The 14225-nt window shown below is 36.5% G+C and overlaps 1 protein-coding gene across 1 annotated transcript; it reads right to left on the bottom strand.

Annotated features, from left to right (window-relative positions):
- Positions 1–617: 617 nt before the first annotated feature.
- Positions 618–8700, bottom strand: LOC113573111 (cAMP-dependent protein kinase type II-beta regulatory subunit). The gene is made up of 11 exons (XM_027003172.2): positions 8187–8700; positions 7156–7191; positions 4899–4951; positions 4647–4730; positions 4215–4321; positions 3972–4125; positions 3111–3212; positions 2942–3016; positions 2671–2739; positions 1918–2053; positions 618–1640 (listed from the first exon to the last, which is right to left on the bottom strand). The coding sequence occupies exons 1-11, from the start codon at positions 8446–8448 to the stop codon at positions 1507–1509; spliced, it is 1212 nt and encodes a 403-aa protein (XP_026858973.1). The 5' UTR covers positions 8449–8700; the 3' UTR covers positions 618–1506.
- Between the last annotated feature and the right edge of the window lie 5525 nt (positions 8701–14225).

The following is a 14225-nucleotide window of genomic DNA, read 5'->3' on the forward strand; positions in this document are numbered from 1 at the left end:
TGTTTAATATATAAAACACAGAGCAACATTATTCCCAATTTAAAGTCTCTAACAGGTGTACAGCCTAAACTTTATAAAATGATGGAACTACACAAATAGCCTACAATAAAAGTACTCTGCAGAGGCTGGCTACTAAGAGGGGGGGGGGGCTGCAGACCCCCAGATGGGCTAATGGAGTGATATTTGTGTGGAGGTAGACAGTAATAAATAACCCCATTAATGTCATTGGAAGAAAAAAGTTCTAAATGTTAACTTGCCAATGGAATAATGTAATACAAAGAGAAAGAAACCTATACATTAACTGAAAACAGGACTAAAACCGGTGAAGCATATTGCAGTTCAGAAGCAAAATTTAAATGTTTTAAGGGTAGAAATGGTGGATAAAGCATTAATGCATGTCAACAGATAATGTGTTATGCATTAATATGTATTTGATGTTGATTCTTCTATTCTTCTTTTATTTTATTAGCAAACACACACTGTAGGTTGGTGTGTAGAAAAGGATGTGTAACAGATGGTTATTTCACACATATCAAATTTTCCACCATGAAACAAATTTTTGAACAAAAGTCAAATTAGTGCCAAAGAATGAAGATGTAAAATAAATATGCTACCCCTTAAACAGTAATTGAAAACACTCTATATGAATTTTATTTATGAGTATGGACTCTAAACTAAATTCTAAAAAGGCTGTGTACAACATAATTATGTTCAGCTTAAAGCCATGTGCAATTCCATTTTGTTTTCATGAGGCTAGCATCAAAGTGCAATATCAGCATACACACGTCTGTCTCCCTTTCTCATGTAACCAAGCCATTACTTGTTTATATATTACAGCTATACTTCCAGCTTTAATGAATACAAGTTAATAGGTTTCGGTTTGTATCCTCCTCATACATTGACACACATGGACCGTCCAAATTTGTGTGCGATTTGCTCATTCTTTGAAGGTAATTATGAATGAGACATTTTAAAAACACTGATTAGTGTACTTAAAAAAAAAAAAAAACAGGATTCAGAAAAGTGATAAAATACAGGACAAATAAATATGGCTCGAGATATCAGTGTCTTGCTGCCAAACACAAAGAGAAACTCAAAATAACCATTAAAAATCATTTATATCTGTATACATGTTAACAAAATACAGAAGTGGGGAAATAAACCAATAACTGGATAAATAATCCAATAACATTGACATAACCCAATAACTGGATAAACATAGTATATTCCCAGTATGACAAAACACTTTACACATCGAAAAAACTCTTTTTATAAACCTTGTGTAACCTGTAAAGAATGTCCTACATATTTGGCTTATCACATGTAAAAATCACTATCACTGATACACCAGAGCTTCACTTCTGTGAATGCAAAACAATAACTCTGAACTTTAGAAGTTATGATCGAGTGGCATCTGACCAATGCTGAGAGGCCTGTATTCATTTCATCCTTTTCATTTTGTTGCATTTCAGTTTGTTGATGTTGTTGCTTTTGTATTTGTAAATTTCATGCACTTGGTTCCTCTATTTCTGTATGACTTCCGAAGAGGATGACCAACTGCTCTTCATAGTTAGCAATGTTGCGTTTCATAATATCCATGCAAGGCCCCAGTAACCTCTCAAATGCCTGGACATCCATTACTGTGAAACACAGTCCACATACATGTAAGAATCAAAAGAATAAGCAATAGGAAGCACAACATTTCCATAGAGTAAACTGATTTTTTCCCCCTAAAATCTATGCATAAATATACACAAATATACATAAGATCCACCATTTGCAAGGTACAGTATTCTGTTACACACACATGCTACATCTGTTATGATAATATAAATTTGCTATAATTATTATCTACAGGTTTCTGATAACAATATGTATTTTTGTGTATTTAAACATTTATTAAAGGTAAGGTAGTACCTAAGCACTTGACATTCTCTACAGCATATGCTGAAGCTGCCCTTGGCTTGTTGGTGACTAGGGCTAACTCTCCAAAGTACTGCCCCCTGGTGCATGTAGCAATGTCCACCTCCTCCTCCTCACAGTCTAGTTTCAACTGCCAAAAGAGTAAAAGACATGACATCATCATTTAAAGGATAGCTATTTTTTTAAGATGCCTGATTTTTTTTCCTCTGCAAATGTGATGATAAAGATATTTTGTATAACAAGTCAGGTTTACATTGAAGGTAATATTTAACATATTTAGCATATTTTATTTAATAAAGCATATCCTGTGCATTCCTAAAAATTATCTGGAAAATATTATTTTTATTAGACATTGTATTTAGCACTGCTGAAACACCCCGTAAATCTCTTACCTGGGAGGTCTGACATTTAAACCAGTTAGATTGTAAAGCATTTAAGGCTTAAAGTTCTCTCTGAATCTAACAGTAAACCTCACAGAAAACCTTACTGTCAATTATTTCTAAATAAAGGCTTTATTCTAAAAATAGCTACGTCTCTTGGGTGAGTTTGCCATTATAGTGAAAATGTAAGATTTACATAAAAAAATACAGATTTGGAGAATGTCAATTAATGGCACATGATTTATTGCCTGTTATTTCTGCCTCAACTTGATGTCTGTTATGCAGAATCTAGTTCAGCAGAGGGAACAGGGGGTTTTAAGATGTGAGGGAGTAGCTTCCGCAGGTTTCTTCCTCCATTAGAACTTACCCGGTTTCTCTTCATGGTGATTCTAACCTCACCTGATTCTACAATGTAGAAACAGTCTGCCAGGTCACCCTGTAGAAACAAATGTCTGGTCACTCTATATGTCAATCTATATTTAGACAGATGCGGTTGAATATATTATCACACTGTGAGAATTACTGTGTAAGATATTGGGTACCTCCTAACAGGTCACTAACATTCCTACATTTCATAGTTAATTTACAAGTATAACCCAATAGTTATTTTGGATGCCAGGGTTGAAGACAGAGCTAACCTGGGCAATAATCTGCTCTCCATCTTTGTACACTCTGGATGACAAAACATCCACCACCTTCATTCTTTCTGAGACCTAAAATAATAATAATGAAAACAATAAAAGATTATATCATTGTTACCTTAGCATTTGGTAAAAATTGTTTTTTCTCTGTAAAAGTGGTTCAAACCTCCAAGGATGTAAGCAGTGGAAGGGTTTCAATGAAAGCCTCATACATTTTCCTCTTCTTTGCATTGTTTTTTACAATGATCCTTCTGAATGTTAACCGATCCTGCAGTTAAAACATACAAACAATAGAAAAAGCGATTATTCAATGTTCATCTAAGTACTACATTAATTTGACTGGTGAATACCACTTGATTGTACCACTGGAGCACAGAGCTTTTGTTCTGAAGCTCTCCATAATGGTGCGCAACAGGCTGAACTGGGATCTCGCATATAACTATGAGCGTTCACTTCTTGTTACCATGACCTAGTAGGGTAAGATGCTCATACTTCTAACTACGGCCATTAGGCAATGTTAATGTTTTGGGGTATTTCATCAAGAATTAATATAAAGTCTTACTACTTTAAGTGTCAAATGGCCATTAACAAATAATTACATGTAAATAATGTTTTCATTTGATACACTGGACTGTATTTTCATTGGCTAGACTCTAAGTACTACATTCCAGAGAAAATCAGTCAACATTTTATTTCAGCAGTCTCTCTTGTGTGGGAGTAGTTTGGTATGTCATCAAAACAGGAGAGGGAGCTCTAATGTGATAGATAAACAATTAATTAACTAATTAACTAATTAATAAATTAATTAAGAAAGCACAGTAAAGTGCAAACCAACCACAGTTTTCTTATTAAAGCTAAATTATCTAAAAAAATAAGCATAGCCATGTCCTATCCTATTAGAACTTGATGGATCTTTAATTGTTACTCATAGATACTAATTATGATTAGGAAGAGTAGAGAAGAGTAGAGAATTCCAAGCAATTGCTAAAGAAAACCCAAAATTGTCCTCCACCACAGAGTTACTCACTAGGCACCACAAGGCTCCAGTCGAAGTAGCAACAATGGTGGCTGCCCTTGGCGTGTTATACATCAAGGCAAGCTCCCCAAAACTTCCACGGTTATCATACGAGCCAACTGCTCTTGAGGTGCCATCGGACTTCAGTAGGATGTCAAAATTCCCTCTGTGAGAATGAAGCATCAGCAACTTTTCTTCATAACAGTGAAAAATCCAAAATGTTTCAATATAACAAAGGTTTTATGTTGTTCCCACCGCTCAATGACATAAAAGTTGTCTCCATCATCATCTTGATCAATGATGTGTTCCCCAGTAACAACTGTCTTCTCAAACATGGCATCCAATACTTGTGATATTTGTTCCTGAAATGTGAGGATACCTTGTTTAAAAACCCCAACATATAAATTCAAATGATACAATAATTCAGAGTACACACATCATTCCCAATATTGCATAACTATTCCCATGTTTCCGACAGAAGTGTGACAGCAAAATAATGCATTATATAGTGTTACAATTAGTGTGGCTGTGATTTTGTTATCTAAATGCAATATCCAGTCACTTTACTGTCTTCGGTGGACTTTTTAATCGCTTCTGTAACAAGCACTTACATACAATAAAGAACATTCTGCTTTCAGAGAAAAAAACACACCGAAAAAGAAGAAATAACAGGAGCACACTCTTCACCTGGTCAAGATTTTTGAACAGAAGTATGTCTCTGCAGGCCTCCTGTAGTCTCTGCCTCTGTTCATCTGTTTTTGGGTGAGTCACCTGCAAAGAGACCAAAGGCATTCAGGATGAGTGAAACAGGATCTCAACACCAATAATGGGAACAGAAGAATATGCGTAAAAAGTGTCAAGCTTGCATCCTCCCTGCATTTGTCCCTTCTGCCACTAAGAGCTCTCATTCTGCAGTGTGTTGGATTAATGATCCCTCACCCTTGGTTCCTTGTCCTCATCATCATCATCTGGGTTGAATGCCTCTGCACACACTAGTGTGGGACAAACAAAGGAGAGAATCAGGTTGACAGGGCAGCAGAGTAAACAGGAAGTTGGTGTGCAGGCTATGAGCATTGGTTTAGTAGACATATTCTATAAGACTGGGAATAACACTCAATAAAAAAAAAACACATGCTCCTTGAAACAAATAAAAAAGTGACTTTCCTGACTGCTAAACAATACGTTCTCAAAATCCCAAGCAGAACTATCTGATCCCGTTATTCCTCCTGTATCCTGAGCTTCTCTCCTGTTTTTTTTGGTTTGTTTTTCTGTCTTTTGTCTCACTCTTTTCCTCTATTGACTGGCAGTTGAGATGAGAGGCTCATTTGCCTCCTCCACCGCATGCCCCCAGTTTTCTACTATTAATACTGGCACAGAGCATGACAGGTGCATCTAGTGTCTGGATCAATGCACCTCCCATGGCCAGGCCTGAGCACAACATGGCCAAATCTATACTAAACTCAGCCTGGCTTCTCACATTCTCCTTCAGCTGTAGCCTAGGGTTAACTTCAGTGGTAAGTTCAGTGAGAGTTAGAGATCCTGTGCATGCCAATCATGGGCTGAGAATGGGATTATAGCAGAGGTTTATTCTCAGTGTGGTGTGAAACACACTGAGTTCTAAGCCAGGTAGCTGCTTGCTGAAGATCAAGTCAGGAATTGCTTTGATAGTACTATGATGAGAGCCCCTCCCCCCTCCAAAACAAACAAACAAAAATAGACAGAGGCAAGACATGATTTCCCACTCACGGTCCTTAAATTAGGTCATGACTAATGTAATGTGAACAGCCCATAAAAGCTATGAAATTCCATGTGTTTACAAACATTTCTTGTTGTTAACGCAAAGCCTGTACTCGCTTGATGGCTACTTCGAAAAATCCCGATGGAGTCTTTAAGGGAAGATGATTCATGAGACTAGCCAAAAGTGCATAGAGATGTCTTTACACAGTAAAGTAAAGGCACCACCACATTAAATGGAAATATGTTTTATAACTGCACACATTTAGAGGAACGGTACGAATGCCTTTGGGATCTTTGGGATTTTTAATTTTTTTTTAGAATGATGGATCAGTGTTATCAGTTTGAGATTATTTGTAAATATATGACTGTGTCGAAAAAAAAAAATTATTTTACTAATTCTTCATTTACTGAAGGAATGTGCAAATAAGCCTTAATCAGCTTATGTATACAGCTGCTAACCCAGACAGGCCACACATTCCATCAGTTTCATTTGAGCCAGTATCGTTTGATGCCTTTTTTGTAGCAGTGGGTAAGACAAGCACAATAATATGATGTTAAAACCACTGTTTGCCTTTTAAAAGTGAAAGCAACTTAAGAATCTGAACAGGCTATGTCAGAACTAGTATATGAGCCCAGGGCATTTCTTTCCCATTTACATCTATTTTAACACTAAAATCTCTTTAACAAAACACTGCTCTTCTTGTATGTAAGAGATGGCCTTCAAGAAAAAATACTTTTAAACAGTCCTTTCCCCTGCAGCTTGGTTTCATTCCATCACTGAGTGTAATAAAAGTCAGTATGCGCCACCTCAGTCTGCAGCTGAATGTAGATATACAGCTCATACTACACAGACCATTCGGACTCCGGTCACATCTAATTACACCAGGCCTGGAGTTTGAAGAGTTTGAGCTTGCGAATCCACTGTTCCCCTCCACAGACAGGCCAAACAAATCAAGCCTCGATCCCACAGCACTTCTACAGCTGTCAGATAGATCAGTAAAGTTACACTAACATGACCCTGAGTGGGTTCTTGAAAATGTAAGCTGTTTGATAGTTGCTTTGTGAAATATAGGTTCTCTTATGCGTTCTCTTGGACTATGTTAAATGTTAGACGGAAGCTGCAGGAATGTACATGAAAACAGGACAGCCTCTAATCAGATTGTATATTATGGCTTTTTTTCATATTCTTTAGAGCTACAGACCATAAGCAAAATATACTGCTACATACTGAAAATGTCACATGATGGGAGAATATTTGACATTCTCATTACCTATAAAAAGATTTATATGAGCTATATGATTTGACAAAATATATATTGCACAGAGCTAATAAATATTAATTAGTACATACTATCTACTCCAAACTAAATTGTCATTAGCAAACTTTAAATGTTTCCCTAAATGCATATCATCTTTCCAGAATGGTATCATCTTTCCAGAAAATTATAGGGTCACTTACCAGAAGGTCGCCTTATAAACCTGTTTATTACTGGGGCTGTAAAGAGAGCACAAGAGTGTTCATAGCAGTGAGTGTCCTGTTTACCTACAACTCCCAGCAATAATACATCATAACACATTTCTACAACATAAATCTAAATTATTCAGAATGCGTTTGCTATAATAACATTTTAAACATGGCTTTTAAGTGCCTTGAAGTTGATACCCATTTAACTAACTTTTTAATTTAGAGAAATAATTAAGCATCATTCAATGCAACAAAAAGCACTTAGCTCTGAGACAATGTACTCTGACAGACTGAACATTTTCCTCTAATAACCTATACAAGGCGTACTCTCGCCAGCAAAAAAAAAAACAAAAAGAAAAGCCCAGGATAAAACCAATCAATCAGATTGGCGTGAGAGTGTGGGTGAGCTCAGAATGATAGGGAACGAAGGCCCGGAAAACGACATGTTTAACACACACACACACACACACACACACACGCACACGCACACGCACACACACACACACACACACACTTACAAAAAAAGAAAAAAAAAGAAAAAAAAAAGAGCTTATCAATTTCACGATTCCTGAATGCAGATCCTCGCTTGAGGCACGGTGGATACAGGCCGAGGTGAGCATCTTTCTGCATGTTCCAGTATGCTGCTTGTAGTATCGTCTATCCCCGCCCCTCTGCGGAGCGTGTTCTGCATTTATCATTGGACAAATTTACCCCCTCACTTATTAAACTGTAAATCAGAGCATTCCTCGCGTTGCGGTACTGGAATCAAGACATGATTAAATCGTATGTAATCGAGATCGGCTTCCATTGGGCCCGAAGTAGGTTGTTAATTTAGGATATATTATTTCTAATTCCTACACGTTATAAATGACTACAGTGGGGCCACATCACAAACCGCACACTTTTTAAAATTGCACAGGCGCAATGTAGTAGGCTATACTATCAAGTTATATGCAGCGCTTAAATAAGTAGTTGCCTACATATCTTATTGTCAAAAAAATGTTTTAACAAGCCTAATCTGTTACCTACGAATTCCTCATCGTCATCCGCGTCCTCTTCGTTTTCAGAATCAATCTGCATAGCCTCCTCGATGAAGTTGACGGCTTTCCCTGTTCGTACAGACGAATTTTGTTCATTGCCAAATGCGGCCCCCTTGGTTTCGTTCTCCTTCAATTGAGTAAAATACTGCAAGGCGAACTCCAACAGATCCCTGGGCTGATTCCGTAGTACCTCCACGGTAAAGCTCTGTAAAAGCTCCGTCAACCCCTCGGGGATTTCTATACTCATTCCTGATACCAGATCTCCGGAGAAAGATGTGCAAAATGCAGTATTCGGGTGAAAACCGGGTACTGCGTTGTCACGTCAGATGAAATTAAAGGAACCTGCGTTTTCCAAATTTTGCAATACAGCAAAAACAAAACAAAGAAATCCTCACAATCCCATGACACCTATTTCCATTTGTTCCGAGAACATCCCCTAATTTATAGGCATGAAAATGGCAGAGAACTCGACAGCCAGCATCTTTTGCTGCTGGCTACAGGAAACCCACGCATGTGACCCGGGAAACCATGGCAACCGCCCATTCAGGGATTGCGTATGTGAACCGCAGCGAGCGCAAAGACTTGCCGCAGCGCAAGAGCTCCGCACTGCAACCGCTGTAGCGCATCCAGCTCAGCAACACGGCTGACCCACTCCTAAACGGATGGGTTTTCAGACCCGGACAGAATATAGCCATTTTAGTCCAATGGATGACGAAGTTATTTTAGTTTGAGTAACGACAGGTTAGGGTCTCAGAGTGTTTCTTCCAAGGATGCAAACATGCAAACAGAAAATATTTTCGTTAAGGAATAAAGATGTAGTATTTCTGTATCACGTTCAAGTCAGTGTGTATGTTATACTCAAACAGCTAAAACCCTCCACATACACAGCATAGCCTGTAGCAGAACCGATTAAATGTAAAGGTGAAAAGTAATCCAGTAATAAGTAAATATCGGTGCCTAGCTCTAAGCTTGAGCAATTACATTAGTGCCATGGAAACAATTATCAAAACCCGCCTTCATTTGTGCTAAAGCAGGCTTCCTGAGTCAGCATGACTGCATGAATGATGTGGACTCCTAGTGACAGCTTTCATAACCCGAGTAATACAATTTATATCCTAGCATTTTATCATCGCAAGGATCCATACGTTTTTAACGTGAGTTATATTGCCTTTAGAAAACCGACCTATACTGTCTGAGATACTGGAGTCAAAACTAATATTTTCTGCTCATATATGTAGAATGGATATGGAAACTGTTAATGAACTTTCAACTATCAAACCATATTTGAATTTTAATAAGGAAAACACCAGGGTTCACCTAAATGTTACAGTATTTCCTTTGTGGAAAGTAAATATTTAATTATTACAATATATTCCTACTCATATTAAGGTATGATAAGACAAAACTGCCTATGTACAGGAGATATGTGATGGATTCAATGCCAGGTAAAATACACAGATGATTTATAACGAACACAGTAATAAACGACCATAACAGATATCTGGACATATTTTGCCTTTATTCAGTTACGCTATGCAAATAATGATCTAATCCAACACAGACAGTATGCAGAACTTCATCTCTGTAGTAGCAAGGAATAATTTCATTGGACATCAGTTGCACTTTTGCACTTGGATGCATTTTGTTTTATTCATGAGAGTTGCAGTGTAAGACATATTGTGAACATTCTGTTGATCATGTGTTTTGCTGCACATCTGTTGTTTTCCTACCTGCTGTTTTGCATGGTTTGCACTATTTGTTACACTCATGTATCATTTAAATTCTCTGTGGGTAATACTACTGCACTGTCATTTTACATTACTCAGCAGATTTGTGTATATACAGCAATATGTATTCTATACTCTATAATTACATATTAAGTATATATTTTACTGAGATATGTTTTTATATCATTTTTTGAATACTTATGCTCTACTTCTGCTGCTATAACTGATTAATTAACCTCTAGAATATCTATCTATCTGTCTATCTATCTGTCTGTCTGTCTGTCTGTCTGTCTGTCTGTCTGTCTGTCTGTCTGTCTAAAACAGAAGAAAATGTGCAATTTATTTTGTCTTCAGTTTAATACTATTCTTAGTATACTTAGTATTCAGGACATACTAAGTTATATTTAGTATTTTCGCCAATCATTTTAGTATAACTATTTAATTATCTTCTTCAATTACTTCCAATTCAGAATGAACAGAGGATGTCAGATGTCTGATGTCTGTTGACCCAGCTCAAGATCTGTGAGATTGTGGTGCTTCATTTCCTGACTGTTCCCCTACTCACTCTCTTTACATTTAACATATCAGAACCAATATGAGGTTATATTTTCAACTGTGATTGGGCAGAGCTAGCTGTCCCTCTTATAGTGCTGTTATGTGATTGGACAGAGCTAGCTGTGCCTCTTATAGTGCTGCTATGTGATTGGGCAGAGCTAGCTGTGCCTCTTATAGTGCAGCTATGTAACTGGCCAGAAACTGATGGTGACTCAGCATTAGCTTGCTTGCCAGAGGTGATTTAGAGTGCTGGTCTCTGGATAGACCAGAACAGACTTAAAAACAATAATGGCATCTTTCCTGCACTGGGCACCAGATTTTCTGCTGCGCATTCTACGTTCAGAGAGATATGTTTAAGAAAATACATTAAATGTACTAGAACCAATAATATATTTCACTTCTGTGGATCTATTGAACTGATTGTAACAATTAGTGTATAACAGTTTGCTGGGAAAATAAAGGTAAATACTAGCCTAAATGGCAATTACATCTTAGTAAAACAACTAGTTCATAAAATCTATATAGCTTTAACATTTTTTTGTCACATTACACTATTATATATATATGGATAAAGTAACTATAATACATTGTAATACACATTCAAATAACAACAACTAGCTATAAACCAACTACAGCCAAAACAGCTTCAGCTGTGCTCACAGTTCTTTCCACCTTCTGTTTGTGTGTGAGCATCTTACAGCAGGGATGCTTTTTAGTGGAGAGGAACGCATAACATTTCTTATGTGGTCTTTTTATAAATCCATATCTTCCTGAATTGAAAACCTCACTCATGAACCTATCCAACCTGCTGTGCGTCACCGGTGAGGTGCATGGTCTCTAATCACATGTTAATGGTGATAGGGTTCGTCTGGCACCTGCATTCCCTGATTGCTAGTGGACACCAGAGATCACATTTGCGAGTGGCGAGGATGAAAACAAGGACAGGCAAGGAAAGTTTCTTTGTATAGCCCTTTTCATACATAGTAGCAATGCAATGTATTTGTTATAGTTATGTAAGGCTGATTGTTGATAGTTTTCTTCAAGCAAATTTGATCAACAAATATTAAATAACTTACGCTGTAAAATACAACTTTATAATTTTTTATCAAGTAAAAAGGTTTGTCATATTCTCCAGGACTTCATTACCTGATTGCCTGACTAAAAGTGTTTTTACAAAACAGTTATACTGCAAATATCTTAAATTATATAATGTAGTGTTGACCTGCACCTGAATGGGAGTAGATAAATAGGAGCACCACCTGAAAGCTCAGAAATAGTATATAAATAAAACACGGGGTACACCACAAGTGCAAAATTGTTAACTAGAGTCACAGTCACATAAATAATGGCATCTACTACTGAGAGCAGCAAGTCAGAACTCTCCTCAAACAGATAAAAGGAACATGTAACACGGTTACATGTTACCACCATGTAACATATAACTCTAAATATGTCAATTACAAGATGTACATATATACATTGTACATTGTGTATATAAACATAATATACATATATTGTACATACATTATTAATATATTTTGTACATATATAGAATATATATTTCTCTATGCACCCCTGTTTTTCTTTTTCCTCAGTTTGGACAGAGCACTCTCAAACCATTTCACTGCGAGTTATACTGTGTATGACTATGTATGTGACAAATAAACCAAATTTGAACTTGAACTTGAACTTGAACAGATAATGCACACAGATCACAAAGTCACTTGTGGGTCACTTGTGTCATTTTAATGTAGTGCCATAACCAAAAGGCTAAATTCATTGTTTAGAGACCACCAGGATTTTCAGTCCAATTTACCATTCAGCTGTGGGAATAGAACTCTGAGCAACTATACAAAAAAATGTAAACATTTGAATGTTTGATATTGTGTATATTATTTAAATGTCAGCAAATATTTTTTGTGGTTTTTAAAGTCTTTTTCAGCCATAAATGTTTCTACATATGGCTTACCAATTGTATGAATGATGAATATACACCCATAAGTGCATAACTGTCTTACTTTAATGTGATTGGACTTTAGGGAAAATGGCTGTCTGTATGTCAGACAGGCAAGACCCATAAAAATGAATGGTGTGAATGAAGGCAGCACATGAATAACAGTGTGTGTGATGGTAGAGGTGAACGCTCCCCTCATTGCTGTCTCAGTCACCTCTCTTCCATTCTCCATAGAAAGAGGAAAACTGGCAACAGAGCAACATCTCTAATATATTTGAAACATTCTTAGACAACTTCCCCAGTACTACCACCCTGCGATCTCTGCTGTAAGATGGACTGGATAGCTACATACATCTTAGATTTCCATCAGTATAATATTCATTTCTGACTACAAACTAATCTTCCTTGTGGAAGGTTGGGAGGTTATAAGATAAACTGTGGAGAGAATTGTCACTAATGTCATTAACAGTAACAGCGAGGGTAATAGTGCTTGAACAGAGAGTGTGACTGGCTGTTATAGTCACTGTGACATTCAAGATGTCTCTCAGTGGTGTAGAATCCCAGGCCATCCTACTCATGATACTGTGATATGTGTATCCATCATGATACAAGCTCAAAATTATGTTGGTCATTTACTTCAAGAAAAGTGGTTTGAGGAATATTTAAAGTTTAGTATGTGGTTTAAGAAAGCTTTTAATTTAAAGGACAAAAATAATTTATAAAGAAGAGATTGCTCTTACTCCAAAACAATAAATTGATTTTCTACAAAACTGTGAACCGAATTACACTGTCAAAGGGGAATGTGTACTTAAATATTTTTAAAAGTATACAGCTTAGCTTAATTTATGTCTGTGTAACCAATCTATTTGTCTTGTCTCTAATTTGAGATAATTGTGTAACTTCTGCAATGTTCTTACCCCCTGGGATCAGTTAGATAATCAGTCAGTTTGATAGTGAAAAGGGAGCCTTTACTGTGGTTAGTAGTGAATACTGTGCTTAGAAGACTCACAGAGAAATACTCCACAGTGAACTGCTTACATACTGCATATGGAACTGAAAAATAGTTGGGTTTACACATTACAGTTTTTTAATACCGCTGTAGATATGTAATCGGGGGTGAGAGAGATAGAGAATAGAGCAAAGGAGAGATTTACTGTACTTTGATGTCCACCTTAGATTTAAATGTAAATGTGCAAATGTATCTATATTTACATACAAATAGGGCATGTTTTCAGTGACTACTGGATGATAGATTTGCCTTGGGTATTTCCACTATGTAACGGAATGAGGTTTGAAGAGAAAGTCCACCATATATATGACACCTTACAAAACCACTTTAGATATGACCTTTATATAACTGGACAGCAAAGTTGCACGCCTTCATCCATGAAAACTGGTGACTCCTCTGCGTAAGTCAAAATAACAGTAAGTGTTTCCAGTTCAGAGCTCAGTGGTGTTCAAAAGAAGCTGGACAAAAAAGTGCTTGGATGAACCCTTAAAGTCCAGATTGGAGAGCCTGTAAGTTACTAAACAAAGAGACTCATATCATAATGCTTGTCTTCAATATGAAAAACAATTCTGCATCAGTGTGTAATTACTTTAAATAAAATTACTTTAAACTCTCAAATCTCAGATCAAAATACTAACTCATATATCAGGTATAACCAAAAAAAAAAATAAAAAAATAAAAAATTATATATATATATATATATATATATATATATATATATATATATATATATATATATATATATATATATATATATATATATATACTGTTAGCCTTAA

The sequence above is a fragment of the Electrophorus electricus genome, chromosome 2, assembly GCF_013358815.1.
Source record: "Electrophorus electricus isolate fEleEle1 chromosome 2, fEleEle1.pri, whole genome shotgun sequence".
NCBI lineage: Eukaryota > Metazoa > Chordata > Actinopteri > Gymnotiformes > Gymnotidae > Electrophorus > Electrophorus electricus.

Coding starts and splice junctions, on each gene's coding strand:
- LOC113573111 (XM_027003172.2), bottom strand. CDS start 8,448: ATGAGTATAGAAATCCCCGAGGGGTTGACGGAGCTTTTACAGAGCTTT. Junction 4,731..4,898: donor ATGAGGACAAGGAACCAAGG/GTGAGGGATCAT, acceptor GTCTCTTTGCAG/GTGACTCACCCAAAAACAGA. Junction 1,641..1,917: donor AGAGAATGTCAAGTGCTTAG/GTACTACCTTAC, acceptor TGTGTTTCACAG/TAATGGATGTCCAGGCATTT.